Below are 16,545 nucleotides of genomic sequence, written 5' to 3'. Positions count from 1 at the left end.
TGCAGACGCGACGGGAGGTGCTCTGTACTCTGAGGGAGCCCTCCCACGGTCCACCGAAGGGTGGTGAAACACGTGCACACGCAGAGGAAGTGTGTATTCACACTTCACGGTGACTCCACACCAAGGCCCCCACTCCGTCCTTCTGGGCTGTGATCTGTCTCAGCGGCAGGAGAGGAAGGGGTGGAGGGGTCCCGGGTGCCATCCCTCACGGCCGCAGACTGTGCCTTCTGTGCCTTGGTGACGTCCGGAGCCGAGGGCCCACGAGCTGCTCACGGGAGAGCCGGTGTCCACGGCGCTGGCGCGGAGCCGGAAGGGGCCGGTGGCCAGGCAGGAACCTTTGGCGCAGAGCTTGGCGAGTGCGGGCAGACCGGCCTCCGCGGCAGCGCGCACGGGCCCGGCGGCGAAGGCGGTGCTCAGTCCTCCGATGCCGCGGCTGAGGGGGCCTCCGGAGGTGGGGTGCGCCCAGCGTGCTCCAGGGGCAGCCACGCGGGTGGGAGGGGGGCGTGAAGGACGGTCGGGGGCCGTGGGGACAGGAGGCAACTGCGGGGTGCAGGCTGCTTGTTCATCCTGCCTGGCTCGCAGCAGGGCAGAGGGAGCGGGAGCCAGGCTCAGGCTCAGGGCTGCGCAGGCACTCCCGGGGGGAGGGACATTGCTGCGCGGGGGCTCTGGGGGCGGGGACGTCGCTGCGCGGGAGCACCTGCCGAAGGGAACCAGGACAGAGCGGCAGCGGCGTGTCACCGTTACTGGCATGTGTGCACTAATCTGTGGGGTCAGCCCCTTCCGGAAATGGCGGCTTGAGAGGTTTTAAAGTGGGGGCGGGGGGGGGGGGGGGGGCCTGGGTGGCTCAGCCGGTTGAGCATCCGACTTTGGTTTCAGCTCTGGTCACGATCTCCCCATTCGAGCCCCGCGTCAGGCTCTGTGCCGAGAGTGCGGAGCCTGCTTGGGATTCGCTTTCTGCCCCTCCCCCATTCAGTATGTGCGCTCTTAAAATATGTTTTAGGTATGAAAATATTTCCTATATATAAGCGTAAAGATTTGGGCTAAATGGTTTTTCTAGATGGATTTCCAGCCCGTGTTTCTGTAAGTAAAGGTCGGGGGTAAACAGGAGAAGCCCGTGGCTTTCAGCTGATACAAATCTCAAGGCAGCAGGCGCCCTCCCGAGGCCGTTGCGGTGGCCCTGCTGGTGCCCAGCCGCTGGGACAAGGGGTTCTCACTGTCGCAAACTGGCGAGGCCCCCGGGGACCCCGCGCCTCCGCAGGGCCGCCTCTTGCCCAACTTGCGGGGTGGGAGGGAGCCCAGCCTGCTGTCCCGGCTGAGGCCAAGGAGAGAGAGAGAGGCCGCAAGCCCTGGTTTCTGCTGCAGAAATACACACGGGGTCCGTCCCTCTGAAGGACAACACCGGTGGGGGAGCCCCGCACAGGCATGCTTCTCTCGGGCTCCGCGTTCATGAGTGCGCGTGCGTGCACGAGCACTTCCCGGGCTCCGCGTTCACAAGTGTGTGCGTGCACGAGCACTCCTCTTGGGCTCTGCGTTCACGAGTGTGCTTGTGCATGAGCACTTCTCTTGGGCTCCAAGTGCACAAGTGTGCGTGCGTGCACAAGCACTTCTCTCAGGCTCCCAAGTTCACAAGTGTGCGCGTGCATGAGCACTTCCCCGGCTCCGCGGTCACAAGCACATGCATGAGCACTTGGGCTCTGCGTTCACAAGTGTGCGCGCGTGCACGAGCACTTCTCCGGCTCCGCGTTCACAGGTGTGCGCGCGTGCGCGAGCAGTTCTCTCAAAAGCGCTGGTATGTGTCGTCCGTCTTCACAAAAGTGAGTTAGAAAGTTTCTTTGTTTCGCTGTCCTCTGGCAAATTTTGGATTATTTTGGAATTCTCTGTTCCTTGAAGGTTTGGATAATTCACCTAAGAAATGCTTGTGCCAAGCACTTGGTGTTTGTGGGCATTGACGCCGATCACTGTCCCTAATGTGTTACTGTTACAGGCCCTAGGGTTTTTCTCTGTCTCCGGGGTCCGTCTGGGCAATTTCAGGTGTCCCAGGAAGTCACCTGTCTGGTCCCTGTGTTCACGTACATTTGCACACAGTTCCGTAAACTGACGCCCTTTTGCAACACGAGCAGTTTCCTTTCTGTCCATAGTGACTTGTCATTTTACGTTTATAATTCTGTTTGCACTTTGTCTTGACTGGTTCCTCCACTTACTATCTGTTGTTTTCTCCAAATAAGTGGGTTGGGGTTATCAAGTCTGGGTTTATTTGCTTGCTGGATATCCTGCAAAAATTTCGATTGCCTTTTTTTATGCTTGATTTTTAAATCATTACCACATAGGTGTATCAAGTAAACCTGCCGTTCCCTTACATTTACACAGTGTGTCAAATATGTTTCAGTTAAAAATGGAGATAATAGATAGCATGGACGTGACCGATCGCGTGAGAGCTGAGTGTGTTGAAGCGCTTGGCTCGGCGCCCACCACATCTTGAAGGCTTGATAAACACGAGTAGCTACGGTAACTTCGGCGGAGTCAACAATACGGACACGGCGACGTGGTTCTCGTCAACGGGACTTTAGACACAGCGAACACATTGTGAGGGACCAGACTTGCCAGCCGAGGGCGCAGACAGCGTTGAGCCCACAGGGACTCCGGCTCCTTGCGAGTCAGGTAGAGAGAAGTCTGGCGCAGAGCTTCAAGCCGCGCGGGGCCCGAGGGGAAGTGACACATAAACGCCCTTCTGTCGTCTTCGCGTGTCTTCGTTTTCTTCCTTCTCGTGTCGTTTTTGGGCTTCTGTGGATTGATGTCAGTGACTGGGAGGGCTCCGAAGTTCTGTCCCCTTTGCAAACTATGCACTTAGCCGTGGGTTTCCTGGATGCTGGCAGAAGACAGGGGCTCCCGGAAAAGAGACGAGGGCCATTTATTAAGGCAACACCAGTACGTTCACGGGGTCGTTTTTGTCACCAGACACCACGCCCATCTGTAGGTCTTCTTTGGAGGAATATATTTGCCCCATTTTTTAAAAATTTTTTTGATGTTTATGTATTTTGAGAGAGAAACAGAGTGTGAGTGGGAAAGGGGCAGAGAGAGAGGGAGACACAGAATCGAAGCAGTCTTCTGCCCATTTTGTAATTGCATTATTTGTTTTTTTGAGTGTTCAATTGTGTAAGTTCTTTGCATATTTTAGATACTTACCCTTTATCTGCTGTGTCTTTTACAAATACCTTTTCCCACTCATAGGTTGTCTTTTAGTTTTGTTGATTGTTTCCTTCACTTTGCAAGAGATTTTTATTTTGATGTAGTCCCAGGAGTTTATTTTTCCTTTTGTTTCCCTTGCCTCAGGAGACGCGTCTAGAAAAAAGCTGCTGCGGCCAGTGCCAGATTACTACCTGTGCAATTTTCTAGGACTCTTATGGTGCCAGGTCTTTAACCCATTTTGAGTGTAGTTTTGAGTCTGGTGTAAGAAAGTGGTCCGTTTCATTCTTTTGCATTTGCCGTCCGGTTTTCCCAACACCATTTGTTGAAGAGACTGTCTTTTTCCCATTGCATAGTTTTGCCTCCTTTGTCGTAATTAACCATATAACTATGGGTTTATTTCTGGGTTTTCTGTCCTGTTCCATTGATCTGTGTGGCCGTTCTTGTCCCAGTCCCATACAGTCTTGATGACGGCAGCTTGGAAGTCTGGAATCGTGATGCCTCCAGCTTTGCTTTGATCTTTCAAGATCGCTTTGGCTACTCGGGTCTTTCGTAGTTCCATACACATTTTAGGATTGTTTGTTCTAGCTCTGTGAAAAATGCTGCTGGGATTTTGATAGGGATTGCATTAAATGCATAGATTGCTCAAGGAAGTATAGACATTTTAACAATATTTATTCTAATTCATGAGTGAGGTATGCCTTTCCATTTCTTTGTGTTATTTTTATTTCATCAGTGTTTTCTAGTTTTCAGAGTTATAGGTCTTTCTCCCCTTTGGTTAAGTTTATTCCTAGGGTTTTTTTTATTACTTTTGGTGCAATTATAAATGGATTTTTTTTTTAAGTAGGCTCCATGGCCCGTATGGGGCTTGAACTCACGACCCTGAGATCAAGAGTCTCATGTTTTACCAACAGAGTCGGCCAGGATTGTTTTCTTAATTTCTCTTTCTGCTGCTTCATTATTAGTGTATAGGAATGCAATATGCTTTTGTATCCTTCAACTTTACTGAATTCAGTTATCCGTTCTAGTACTTTTTTGGTGGAGTCTTTAGGGTTTTCTGTATATAGTATCCTGTCATCTGCAGGTAGTGGGAGTTTTACTTCCTACTTACCAATTTGGATGCCTTTTATTTCCATTCGTTTGCTGAGGCTAGGACTTCCATTACTATGTTGAATAACAGTAGTGAGAGTGGACATCCCTGCCTCATTCCTGACCTGGGGGGAAAAGCTCTCACTTTCCCCCATTGAGTGTGATGTTATAGCTGTGGGTTTTTCACACATGGTCTTTATTATATTGAGGAATGTTCCCTCTGAACCCGTTTTAAGGGTTTTTGTCATGAATGGATGTTGTTCTTTGTCAAATGCTTTGTATGCATCTACTGAAATGATCACATGGTTTTTATCCTTTTTATATTGATGTGATGTCTCACGTTGATTGAACCACCACCCGCACATCCCAGGGATAAATCCCACCTGATTGCGCTGAAGGATTTTTTTAATGTATTGTTGGATTTGGTTTCCTAGTATTTTATTGAGGATATTTTAGTGTATGTTCAGCAGAAATACTGGCCTGTAGCTCTCTTTTTTGGTGGTGTCTTCATCTAGTTTTGGTATCAGGGTAACGCTGGCCTCATAGAATGAATTTGGAAGTTTTCCGTTCTTTTTTTTTTTTTTTTTTTTTTTTGGAATAGTTTGAGAAGAATGGGTATTAACTCTTCTTTAAACGTTTGCTAGAATTCACCTGTGAAGCCATCTGGTCCTGGACTTTTATTTTTTGTGGGTTTTTTGATTACCGATTTAGCTTCTTTGCTGGAAATTGGTCTGTTCAAATTTTCTTTTTCTACCTGCTTTGGTTTTAGTAGTTTATATGTTTCTAGGAATTTATCCATTTCTTCTCGGTTGTCCAGTTTGTTGGCATATAATTTTTCATAACATGTCTTACATTTGTTTCTATTTCTGTGCTGTTGGTGGTTATTTCTCCTCTGATATTTGTGATTTTGAATTTTTTTCTTTTTTAATGAGTCTGGCTAGAGGTTTATCAATGTTGTTGATCTCTTCAAAGAACCAGCTCCTGGTTTCATTGATCTGTCCTGTTGGGTTTTTTTAAGTTTCTATATCATTTATTTTTGCTCTAATCTTTACTATTTCCTTCCTTCTGGTTTGGGGTTTTGTTTATTCTTCTTTTTATATACCTCTTTTAGGTGTAAGGCTAGGTGGTTTATTTGAGATAGTCCTCTGTTGCGCTAAACTTCCCTCTTAGAACGGCTTTTACTGTATCCCAGAGGTTTTGGAGCTTTGTGATTTCATTTTCATTTGTTTCTATGTAATTTTTTATTTCTTTGATTTCTTGGTTGACCCACTCATTGTTCAGCAACATGTTATTTAATCTCCATGTGTTTGTGGTCTTTCCAGATTTTTTCTTGTGGTTGATCTCTCGTTTCGTAGCGTCGTGGTCAGAAAGGACACACAGTGTGACTTCGAACTCTTTGAATTTGTTGAGACTTGCTTTGTCGCCTAATATGCGATCTGTTCAGGAGGATGTTCTGTGTGCACTTGAAAAGAATGTGTATTCTACTGTTGTAGGATAGAATGTTCTGAATATATCTGTTAGACCCATCTGGTCCAGTGTGTCATTCAAAGCCACCGTTTCCTTATTGATTCTGTTTGGATAATCTGTCCATTGACGTAAGTGAGGTGATAAAGTCCTCTATTATTATCAGTTTCTTTTTGTTATTAACTGTTTTGTGTATTTGGTTGCTCCCATTTGGGGTGCATAACTATTTGCTATCGTTATATGTTGTTGGATTGTCCTCTTTATTGTTTTTAATGTTCATTTATTTATTTTGAGAGAAAGAAGGGAGCATGGGTGGGGGAGGGGCAGAGAGAGACAGACTCCCAAGCAGGCTGTCCTCACGGAGCCCAACATGGGGCTCAGTCCCATGAACCGTGTATCACGACCTGAGCCAAGATCAGGAGTCAGACACTCAACCGACTGAGCCACCCAAGCAGCCCCGTCTCCTTTATTATCACATAGTGTCCTTCTATGTCTCTTGTTACAGTCTGTGTTAAAGCCTGTGTTGTCTTGGGGCGCCTGGGTGGCGCAGTCGGTTAAGCGTCCGACTTCAGCCAGGTCACGATCTCGCGGTCCGTGAGTTCGAGCCCCGCGTCGGGCTCTGGGCTGATGGCTCAGAGCCTGGAGCCTGTTTCCGATTCTGTGTCTCCCTCTCTCTCTGTCCCTCCCCCGTTCATGCTCTGTCTCTCTCTGTCTCAAAAATAAATAACCGTTGGGAAAAAAAAAAAAAATTTAAAGCCTGTGTTGTCTTGTAGAAGCATTTCTGCCCTGGCTTTCTCTTAATACCCATCTGTATCAAGTGTTTCTCCGTCTACTCGCTTTCAGTCTTCAGGTGTCCTTAGGTCTGAGATGAGTCTCTTGTACGTAGCATATGGATAGGTCTTGTTTTTTTATTCACTCTGTCACCCTGTGCCTTTTCGGTGGAGCGTTTAGTCCACTTGCATTCAAGTAATTATTGATAGATATGTATTTATTGCCACTTCAATACTTGTTTGGTGGCTACGAAGTTTTTCTGTGATCCTTTCTTCTCTTGCTTTCTTTCATGATCTGTTGGATTTCTTCAATGATACACTTGGGTTCTTTTTATTTATTCTGTGCGTATCTATTACTGGTTCTTGATTTGTGGTTCCCATTGGCTTCGTATATAACATCTTTTGCATACAGCAGTCTACGTTAAGTTGATGGTCGCTTAAGTTTGAGCCCTTTCTGCTCATTTCCCCACCGCCCCAGATTTGAGGCATATGGTGTCACACTTTACATCCTTTTATTTTGGGACTCCCTTGACTGAGTTTTACAGATATATTTTTACTGCTTCTGTGTTTCTTACTTTTCATACTCTCACTTACGGTCTTTTTTCCACTCAAAGGGTCCCCTTTAATGTTTCCCGCAGGGCTGCTTCAGTGGCCCTGAGCCCTTCAGTTTTTGTTTGCCTGGCAAGGTCTTCATCTCTCCTGTTACATGCAGGGGCCGTGCTAATCTTCTCTGTGGTGTCCTGACTTTAGTACATGTGCTCCCCAAGCAAGCGCCGTTCCGAACGACGGCCTTGCAGGATGGAGAATTCTCGGCTGCACATTTTCCCCTTCGGCACTTTGTATCGTGCCGCTCCCTTGTGGCTGGGATTTCTGCTGAAAAGTCCACCAGTAGCCTTACGGGGTTTCCCTCGTGTGTCACTGTCGTCTTTTCTTTCGTGGCTTGTAACATGTTTCCTTTGTTGCTACTTTTCGCGTGGACCTCCTTGGGTTGATTTTGTTGGGAGCTCCGTGCGCCTCTTGGAGGGATTTTTGTTTTCTTCCCCAAATTAGGGAAGTTTTCGGCTACTTCTTCAGGTAAATCTTCTGCCTTTTCTCTCTCCTCTTCTTCTGGGATCCCTGCAGTGCGAATGTTAGGATTCTCAACGGAGTCCCCGAGTTCCCTAAGTTCCCCCCCCCCCATTTTGCACTTTCTCTTACTTGCTCAGCCTGATACTTTCCATCACCCCGTCCTCCGCGTCGCTAACTCGCCCCTCGGCTTCCTCTAACCCGTTTATTCCATCTAGTGTATTTTGTATTTCATGTATCGTGTTCTTCATCTCCGATTGGTTTTTCTCTCTGTGCTGAGGGTCTCCCTGATGTCCTCCACTCTTGCCTCACGTCCAGCGAGTATCTTCGTGATCACTGAATTCTCTGGAAGGCACCGCCGGCCTCCAGCTTTCACTTGGGTCTCTTGCCACAATTCTGCCCTTGCATTTGGGACATACCCTTCCCCTCGCTTTGCCTCACTGTGGGTGTGCGTGTGCGCGTTGGGAAAGTCTGCTACGTCTCTCACTCTTGAAAGTGACAGGCAGGTTGCACGCTTTTAATGAAAGGCACTGATCTCTTCCACAGAGGAAGCGCAGCTGCTGGGGAGACCCGGCCGGCCGGGGCCACCCTGCAGAGCACCCGCGGGGGCGGTGTGCACGCCCGCCCCGTCCTGTTGCGCAGGGGGAGGGGGATTGCGGTTTTAACACGGTGGGCGCTTCCTCCCGGGGAAGTCGGGCCACGCTGTTGGCAAGCCGGTCTCCGTCTCCGGGGCGAGGGGACCCGCGGCACCAGGACTGGGGCAGGGCAAGGTGTAAGGGTAGGCAGTGAGTGCAGGTGTCCTGGTGCGGGCGGGGGAGGGAGACGGCGCCTGCCCCCTCCTCTGCTCCTGGAGAAGTCCCTCGGGAACTCACTCTCCCTCCCTCACGCCCCAGGCTTCTTTCAGGACGCTGCTTCTAATCTGGAGCTCCGGGCAGTTTGCTGTGCTGTCCCTTTACGGGCAGGGACCCAGCTCTCCGTCACCCCATCACCCTCCTCTCCCAGAGCCCGAGCCCAAGCCTGCTGGTTTTCAAAGTTCCAGGCTTCAAGTCCTGCTGCTTGTAAGAACTCACAAAATTCAGCCCCTCTGATTTTCAGAGCCAGACACTCTGGGGATTTGTCTTCCCAGCTGGGCTCCCTGCTGTGATCACCTTCTTCTCACCCGTCTCTGTACCCGTGGGGGCTTAGCTCCTGCCTCCTCTCTGCCCTCCTGCCCTCCCCCTCTCCCGTGTGGCCTCCTCTCTGCCTTCACCCCTGGTGTTTATTCTTCGGGCTTCGGATCGCCCTCTGGGTTGTCAGCAGTAACGTGCGTGTTTTCTAGGATCCGCGGCGGGAGACGAGCGCCGGTCCTCCTCTGCCGCCTCCCTGAAAACCGTCATTTGTTATTTTTACTTAATGCTATGCTAGGATTCACATTTAAGACTTTTTAATAAGACTCGTACATTAACTTCATTTCTGACATAAACGTGTTGACGTTCCATCGTGTCCTAAATGGGATTCGCTTTTACAAAAAGTAACGATCAGTGATGGCGATCAGAGCTTTCCTGCCTAACCCATCGGGCAGCGGTCTTTGTGGCTGTACGTTTACTGGTTTTGTCACCTGACCTGACTCAGTAATTCTGTCCAAGCAGATTGGAGACATAAAAACAGCTGAGAAGTATTTTCAAGATGTGGAGAAAGTGACGCAGAAGTTGGACGGACCACAAGGCAAAATAATGGTTTTAATGAACAGGTAAAGCTCTCAAAACTACGTTTTCCCAAATGTCCCAGGAGTTCAAGGCTCCGCTTCCTGAAGCCCCTCTAGAGAATGTTCCTTATTCCTGTCCCCTTCCCAGCACTGAAACAGCAGTCAGTCAAGCGACAGGTTTTAAGATTTCTCCCCCGTTTTTCAAAGTACTGTTCATATTGCCCCCGTTTTCAACATCAATTTGCGTAACTGCTCGTTGTTCTCGGTCCCCTGGCTACTTGAATGCCTGTGTTTTGGTGTCTTCACATACCTGTGCGTGCATCTGGGGAGCCCCCCGTCCCCCCGCTTCTCCCCTCTTCCCAGTTAACTGCCTTACCTGTCGTTCACGTTCCAGAGCCTTCCTTCACCTCGGTCAGAATAACTTTGCAGAAGCCCACAGGTTCTTCACAGAAATCCTAAGGATTGAGCCGACAAATGCAGTGGTAAGATCCTAGAGGACACAGGAGCTCGCGGCTGTGGGCCCGTCCTGAGCCGTCGGCCGGTGTCACGGTGGTTGGGAGAGGGTTTCGGGGGCCACCGGCTGCTGGCCGTGTCCGATCCCGTGCACGTGTCCCTCCCGTCCAGGCCAACAACAACGCCGCCGTGTGTCTGCTCTACCTGGGCAGACTCAAGGACTCCCTGCGGCAGCTGGAGGCCATGGTCCAGCAGGACCCCACGCACTACCTGCACGAGAGCGTGCTCTTCAACCTGACCACCATGTACGAGCTGGAGTCCTCCCGCAGCGCGCAGAAGAAGCAGGCTCTGCTCGAGGCCGTCGCCAGCAAAGAAGGGGACAGCTTCAACACACAGTGCCTCAAGCTGGCGTAGGACGCTCGCCTTCTGGGGCCACGGGGCCCCTGTGCAGCACGTCCGCCGGAGCGGATACCCTGACCTGACCGCTGGCTCCGAGGACACCCCTTTCCCCGGGACCCGGGGGCGGGTCGTCTTCACCCGGAGCCACGGCCAGGCCCAGACCCTCGGGCGAGCGGTTTGTGAGACTCCAGGCGGCCGAGTGCCCGCGACTCTGCCACAGTTCACGAACGTGGTGTCCGGGAGGTGGGGTCCGTGTGAGGCACCGCGTCCCTTTTATTCCCGGGAGCTGACCTGCTTCCGCTCTTCATTCTGACTGTCCGCAAAGGAACGCTGACCAACCACCCATTCTCTGTAAATCCTCCGGTCCAGGTGAGCATAAAGGCAGAGAAATACCAAACACACGGCCTTCTCTCTCGTTCCCTCCTTTGTGGCCCAGAAGTAAACACGTCACTTGTCCTCATCTGATTCGTTTTCAGCCAACGCCACACACCTTGGACAGGCCTGGCGGTGGGTGAAAGAAACCACCGTCTCTCTTCAGTGTTTTGTACGTCACAGGGAGCGGGACACGGGGGCTTCTGATGCGTAACACAAGCAGGCGGGCCGGGACGTGTGTCCTTGCGTGGTCTTTCGTCCCGAGGGTCGGGACACGTGTGCAGTATTTACACAGTATCGGGGAGGGAGTTTTCTCCTCTACCCTTCTAGCTTCTTCGGTTGGTCTAATAAACTGACACGAGACAGGTTAACGGGAGACAAGTTTGATCACGTACATACAGGGGCCCCATAAGAATATGAGACCCCGGGACGAGCCCGGCAGCGGAGGCTTCTGCCGTCCTGAGCGGAGGAAGGGGTGGAGGCCTGGGGCTTCACAGGACCGTAATGACAACGGATCTGCAGTCATGAGATGTTTGCCCTGCTGCGCGGATGGGTCATTCAGATAAAAGGTCATAGCCGGTAACAGCTCCCGCCGGGGGCTAGGCCTCCTGTCCAAACCCTTCCAAGAAGCGAGAGGCAAGTTTTTTCTTAAATCTGCTACATCTTGATGGTCTTCAGCTCAATTTAATCCACGTGCCAGAGCAGCGTATCTGGGGGTCGCATATCCTCTCCCGGCCTCGGTCCCACCTCTGAAACTTCTGGGCTGATGGACTGCTCCGGCTCACTGAGCCAGCCTCCCAGTCCTGCCGACAGGGCCGTTCAGTTAAGCAGCCGGCTCCGTTTCAGGAGGCTCCCGAGTTAGGTCTGGGGGCAAGTCATCAGATACTTAATAAGAGGCATTTCTGGGGAGACAAAAAACGAAGGTTAACCTGGGGAGCAGATCCGGTCTCGGTGAGTTCCGGAGGCAGCCAGGCGCACAGACGTCCGGATGCCCGGCCTGCGGCATCTTCAGGTGGGGTGGAGCAGACGGTGGAAACGAGACAGACGGGCCTGGCCTGCAGGGAGGCCGTCTGGCGAGCTCTCCGAGTGGCCCGCACAGCAGCAGGCACGGCAGTTACCCACACGTGAGCTGTTGTGGTTTCTCTGAACTTCACGTGACGGTGTCCGGCTGTAACCCGCACGGCTTCAGGGAAAGGGCAGTCGTGGTTCTCAACGATTCCGAGTCAGAAGGACTGGTGGCGGGGAGGGGGTGGACTGGAAATGCCAGTTTGGAGAGCTGCAGCCAAATACAGGAAGAAAATAGAAGAACTCGGGATCTAGTCCAGTTTACAGGTAAAAGCAAAACCTCACGGGCCGTTCACGGCACTAGAATCTGCTGTCCACGAAGGCATGTTACTGAAACGTAATTTCTCTCTACAGTCACCCCCACATTCACAGCAAGATTAACTCTGTTTTCACAGTTTCAGTACCTTGGCCTTGTTATTTACATAAGTGCAGAAGAAGAGTGCTCACCATACAGACTTTTAAGTCCACTTGGCTCAGACTTTCCATAAGGAATCTCCCGTGAACTTTGAAAGACTCTCCAGGCTGAGAAGCCGCGCTAAGGAGCCATCATCAGACTTTGCCTGCAATACATACAGATTTGGGTGAATTCCTCTCTTCTCAAGGTTCCAAACATTTCCTGAGATTCTTGGGCCTGCCAAGAAGCAACCTTCCCTCCTCACCGGGTCAGGCCGCCAGGAACCCTGTAAGTAAGGCCCTCACAGGCTCCATTAAGGTCAGCCTTAGTTCCTGAAAGCCGATCATCTCGGAGTCTTTACATCTCCCTCAAATAAGACCTTGTGGTCAGAGCCTGGTAATATAACCAACATTCCCAATCATGATTCCTAAATCACTCATTTGAGTGGCAGTACACTTGCACAAGAATACGAAGTTTGCAAATTCTGGAGGGGCCAAAGAGGGAGAAAAATGTTCATCTTTGTTCACAAAGCAATATCTTAAATTGCTGATCCCATGAGAAAAGAGAAGGCTCTCTTAAGTTTGGAAAAAGGTAAAGAACAGTGTTTCAAAGCAGAAGCCGTAAAATTAGAGTTCTGAATCCATTTGGTTCCATCTAATACTCGTTCTGCTTGAATCCATTCCTCGTTATTAGTTCTAGAATTTCTCATCCCGCTCACTTTCACGATGTCAGGTCCTACCTGTCAGTCCTTTCCGTGACTCCTTGGAGGGAGGTGCCTTCGCAGGACACTGGCAGGGCACCAAAGTGCAACGACAAGACTCCCGATGTCAGGGATCCGACGGGAGTCCGTGACGCGGAACCGACAGAGCGACTTGATTATTTCTGAACGTAACATTCGGAGAGAACTGCGGTTATGACTGGTGATGCTATCCAGGATATTCTAGGTGTGTGGGGATCTCAGAACTTGCAGAACATTAGTATTTACCGACACAGTGGGTTATCATCATGTATTTCACATGCTTTCCATAGAATTTAACACGATCGAATAAACCTAATTAGCAGAACATCATTCTTTGTTTAAGTGAGAATAAGCCTTTGGAGATGTTCAGGGACCCTCTGGAAATTCTCAAAACTTAGTTCGAGGTCAGTAAAGGCCTTATTTAGACTTCGATTTGGGTAAGTCTGTTGAAAACATCAACACGTTTGGACACTTGACTACAGAGGGTCACAGACCATTGTGAGACGGTACTTAGTGGCTGATTTAGTCAAAGTGCCGGAAAACAAAGACCTGGTAAGGCACCAGATCTTGGCTTTCTGGTGGGTTACTTGAAAAGTAAAGAAACTTTTATCAGCTGTTGTCAACAGCAAACCTGAAGTTCAAGAAAACGTCGTTTTTCAGAGCAAAAACCAATTTTGTGCCACTTACTTTTGATATTAAAATTTAATTGTGATCTTAGCCAGCTTGGCCACACGTTAAAATTTGTCTCCAAAGCCTCCTTTTCCACAAACCTACAAGTTTCTTTGTCCTCGACAAAAGCACATCACCACTCCTCCGACCCTCCTTTTTACAAAATCACACTTTCCGTGCATACGGAGAGGTTTCCTTATTATTTCTAGTGGCTTCCATCAGAATTTTTAAGCCCCAGAAACCCTTAATGTCTAGTGAAAGCCAACAAGCAATTGTGAACCGTCACAGGAGCATTCTCTAGATCATAAAACATATTCCGATTTTCCAATTTCTAGAGACACGGGCTTCCTCGTCGTGCAGTTTTGCTTAATGTGGAAAACATGTTTACTAATAGGCCCAAAGATCCGTTGGTTTCCTTTGGGGGGGGGGGGGGGGGAAAGGAGATACCTGAGCTCAGCAGTTAGTTTCAGTCATGACCCAGATGCTCAAGGAAGATGCTTTAAGGTTCCGGGTTCCAGGGGCGCCTGGGTGGCGCAGTCGGTTAAGCGTCTGACTTCAGCCAGGTCACGATCTCGCGGTCCGTGAGTTTGAGCCCCGCGTCGGGCTCTGGGCTGATGGCTCAGAGCCTGGAGCCTGTTTCCGATTCTGTGTCTCCCTCTCTCTCTGCCCCTCCCCCGTTCATGCTCTGTCTCTCTCTGTCCCCAAAATAAATAAACGTTGAAAAAAAAAAATTAAAAAAAAAAAAAGGTTCCGGGTTCCCAAAATATCTGGGGAAACGACTTTGCAAGCTCACCCAAGAACTTCATCCTAGTGTTGGAGGATCTTTTTTACCTCAAAACCCGGGTTTGCGGTCTCACTGCTTTGAAGAATGAAGAGGGGGACACAATAAAACGAGCAGCTGAGAAGCGTATCAGAGTATCGGATCAGAAAGGAAGCGTGGCAGGAAAGCTCTCTGTACAGAGGGGGACGTCTGCAAGTGAATCCCGGGGCCTCTAGGCAAGAGTCCTTGTTTTATAAGGTTCTGGTCGCCCTCCCCCTCCTTCCCCCTTGTCCCTTGTCAGGTCCTACCCTTGTTGGCTTGGTAGCTCCGGGTGCTGGACTGTCCGCTCCCGATGGGCCTGACTCCATCGTGTGGGGGGCGGTCTATGGCCACACTTAAGTCTTTTGTCAAGTTCCCGAGGGAAACCGGAAGGGGAGTAGGTGGGCTCTGTCGCATTCTTAGGAACCTCACGCCCCAGGGCGTTCGCTGTGGTCAGCAGCTCCCAGCACTGTTCCAAAATACTTGTGCTTTTCCCACCCAGTGGCCTCAGATCCTAACCTTTCCCTCTCTGCCTATGTAACCCTGTCTTTCCCTACCCCCCTCTGAACACGTGACTCCCGACTACCATTAGGGACCCGGATGACCCCCCACCTTCACCGCTTCCCGAAGGGGAGCGGGAACAGGGGAATGGCAGTCAGGGCAGGCCCAGAGGTCCATCCGGAGGCGGACGTCATGGGAGGGTGTTTGGAACATCAGGGCTAGCGGAAGTTTCTTGGAGGTCTTATTCTCCTGGCATGTGCAACAGCTTCTACAAATGACCTACAAACAGAGTATTAGACCAGCAAGCAATAGTATTTCCAAATGCGATGCCTCCTAGGGAGGGGGTCACGCCAAGGGAAGACACGCACACGGTAGCCATCCAGAGTCCCCGACGTGTCTGGTCCTATTGTTGGCAATTTAACCATAGTTCTTCCTCCCTCCTCCATGTTTTTGCATCTTGTGTTATGGCTGATTAGAATGATTAAGCTCCTGAACCAGTTCATGGCTCTCCATCCTCTGGCCATCCAGTTTCCATGGGAACAACTCCATGAGGCAGAATTTTACCTCAAGGGGAGACTGACCTTCGGCGTCCAGATTACTGTAAGTTCAGGCAACTGTTCATGTGTCCTGGGGCCAGTATCACCCTAGTCCCTCATTCAGTCGTAATGTCCCTCCCAGCAAAGGAGGGGTGGCGGGGGGGGCTCTCTGGCATTGTGAAAAAGAATGTGAAAAAACCAGGCCTCCCCACATGCACCCCTGTGGCTGAGAAAAATTTAGTCCTCAGTTTTCCGGAGACGCCTCTAGTCCTTACGTTGCGTTTGGACGCTCGGCCAGGAGCGGAAAGGACAGACCAGGTGGCTCCGCGGTCAAGAAGGAAATCAATCGGTTTTCCCTCTGTTCCCAGAGCTACCGAGGCTCTGAGCTTCCAACAGGCGGTAGGTTTGAGAGCCCTTTCGGGGACACTGGTTACCTGAGCCCTGGCAGATTGAGGGGCTTCAACTTGTGTTGTCCCCTCTGAGGATATTCTCGTTTCCGGCGCCCTAACAGCCACATAAATGGCGCTTGGTGCCAGGGCCTCGGGAAGTCTGGTCTGACACAGTACGTAAGGCCACGGCAAAGGCCTCGGTTTTGTTGTTTTTAAGCCTCCTTTCCGGTTCTTCATTCTCCTCTTTATCTTGGTTGTAACATACCCGATAGGCAGTTCGTAAGAGCTTCCAGGGTCCCTTCCGGGCCAACAGCCAATTTTTGTAGCTTCCATCGACTATCTGGGGCTGATTGAGTGAAAAATCTGCCCTTCAGAAACGTCTTGGCCTCAAGGTGTTAAGGAAGATAGCCGTATATTTAATGACACCCTCCCTTAACCTTTCCAGGAAGGCCACCAGGCTGTCATCCTGTGTCTTGAGATAGTGGCTAATTTAGCATAATTTAAGGGCTTAACCTTACTTCTTAATCCTTCCAAAATACAGGCTTGGAAATGGTGACACCAGTCCCCAATGGGATGGTCATACTCCCAATTAGGATCCTGGGGGGCAGGGGGGATGCCTGAGCCCCCCAGTAGGGAACTAAAAGTCCCCTATAGGCCCCTCCAGTCCCATGATAATTAACGAGTTGCTCGTCCCCATTTCTTCCAGCCACTGCCAGAACCCCACGCTTCTGTCTCAATAACAGTCTGATTTCCCCTCTCTCAAAAATAAACATCAAAAGAAAATTTTTAAAAAAGCGTCTGATTCAACAGGGGCGCCTGGTGGCTCAGTCGGTTGAGCGTCCGACTTCAGCCCAGATCATGATCTCGCAGTTCGCGGGTTCGAGCCCCATGTCGGGCTCGGTGCCGACGGCTCGGAGCCTGGAGCCTGCTTCCGATTCTGTGTCTCCCTCTCTCTCTGCCCTCCCCCACTCACA

General features: G+C 50.4%; 1 protein-coding gene across 4 annotated transcripts in view; it reads left to right on the top strand.

Moving 5' to 3' along the window:
• TRAPPC12 (trafficking protein particle complex 12) overlaps nt 1-13,417 on the top strand; it is an 85,773-nt gene extending 72,356 nt beyond the window's left edge. For 2 of the 4 annotated variants that reach the window (XR_004343454.1, XR_004343452.1), the window contains 4 exons: nt 9,200-9,300; nt 9,650-9,737; nt 9,880-10,476; nt 11,940-13,417. Coding sequence is in view for 1 of the 4 variants with exons in the window: in XM_030311721.2 (XP_030167581.1) it covers nt 9,200-9,300; nt 9,650-9,737; nt 9,880-10,122 (432 nt within the window). In the remaining 3 variants the exon portion in view is untranslated. Of the gene's footprint in view, nt 1-9,199; nt 9,301-9,649; nt 9,738-9,879; nt 10,509-11,939 lie in introns of those variants that run through there. The other 2 variants (XR_004343453.1, XM_030311721.2) reach the window with 2 other exon arrangements.
• The last annotated feature ends 3,128 nt before the right edge of the window (nt 13,418-16,545 follow it).

Source organism: Lynx canadensis, chromosome A3 (genome assembly GCF_007474595.2).
Source record: "Lynx canadensis isolate LIC74 chromosome A3, mLynCan4.pri.v2, whole genome shotgun sequence".
Taxonomy (NCBI): Eukaryota; Metazoa; Chordata; class Mammalia; order Carnivora; family Felidae; genus Lynx; species Lynx canadensis.
The sequence above is the reverse complement of the archived record's forward strand: the minus strand, read 5'-3'. Positions and strand labels throughout refer to the sequence as shown.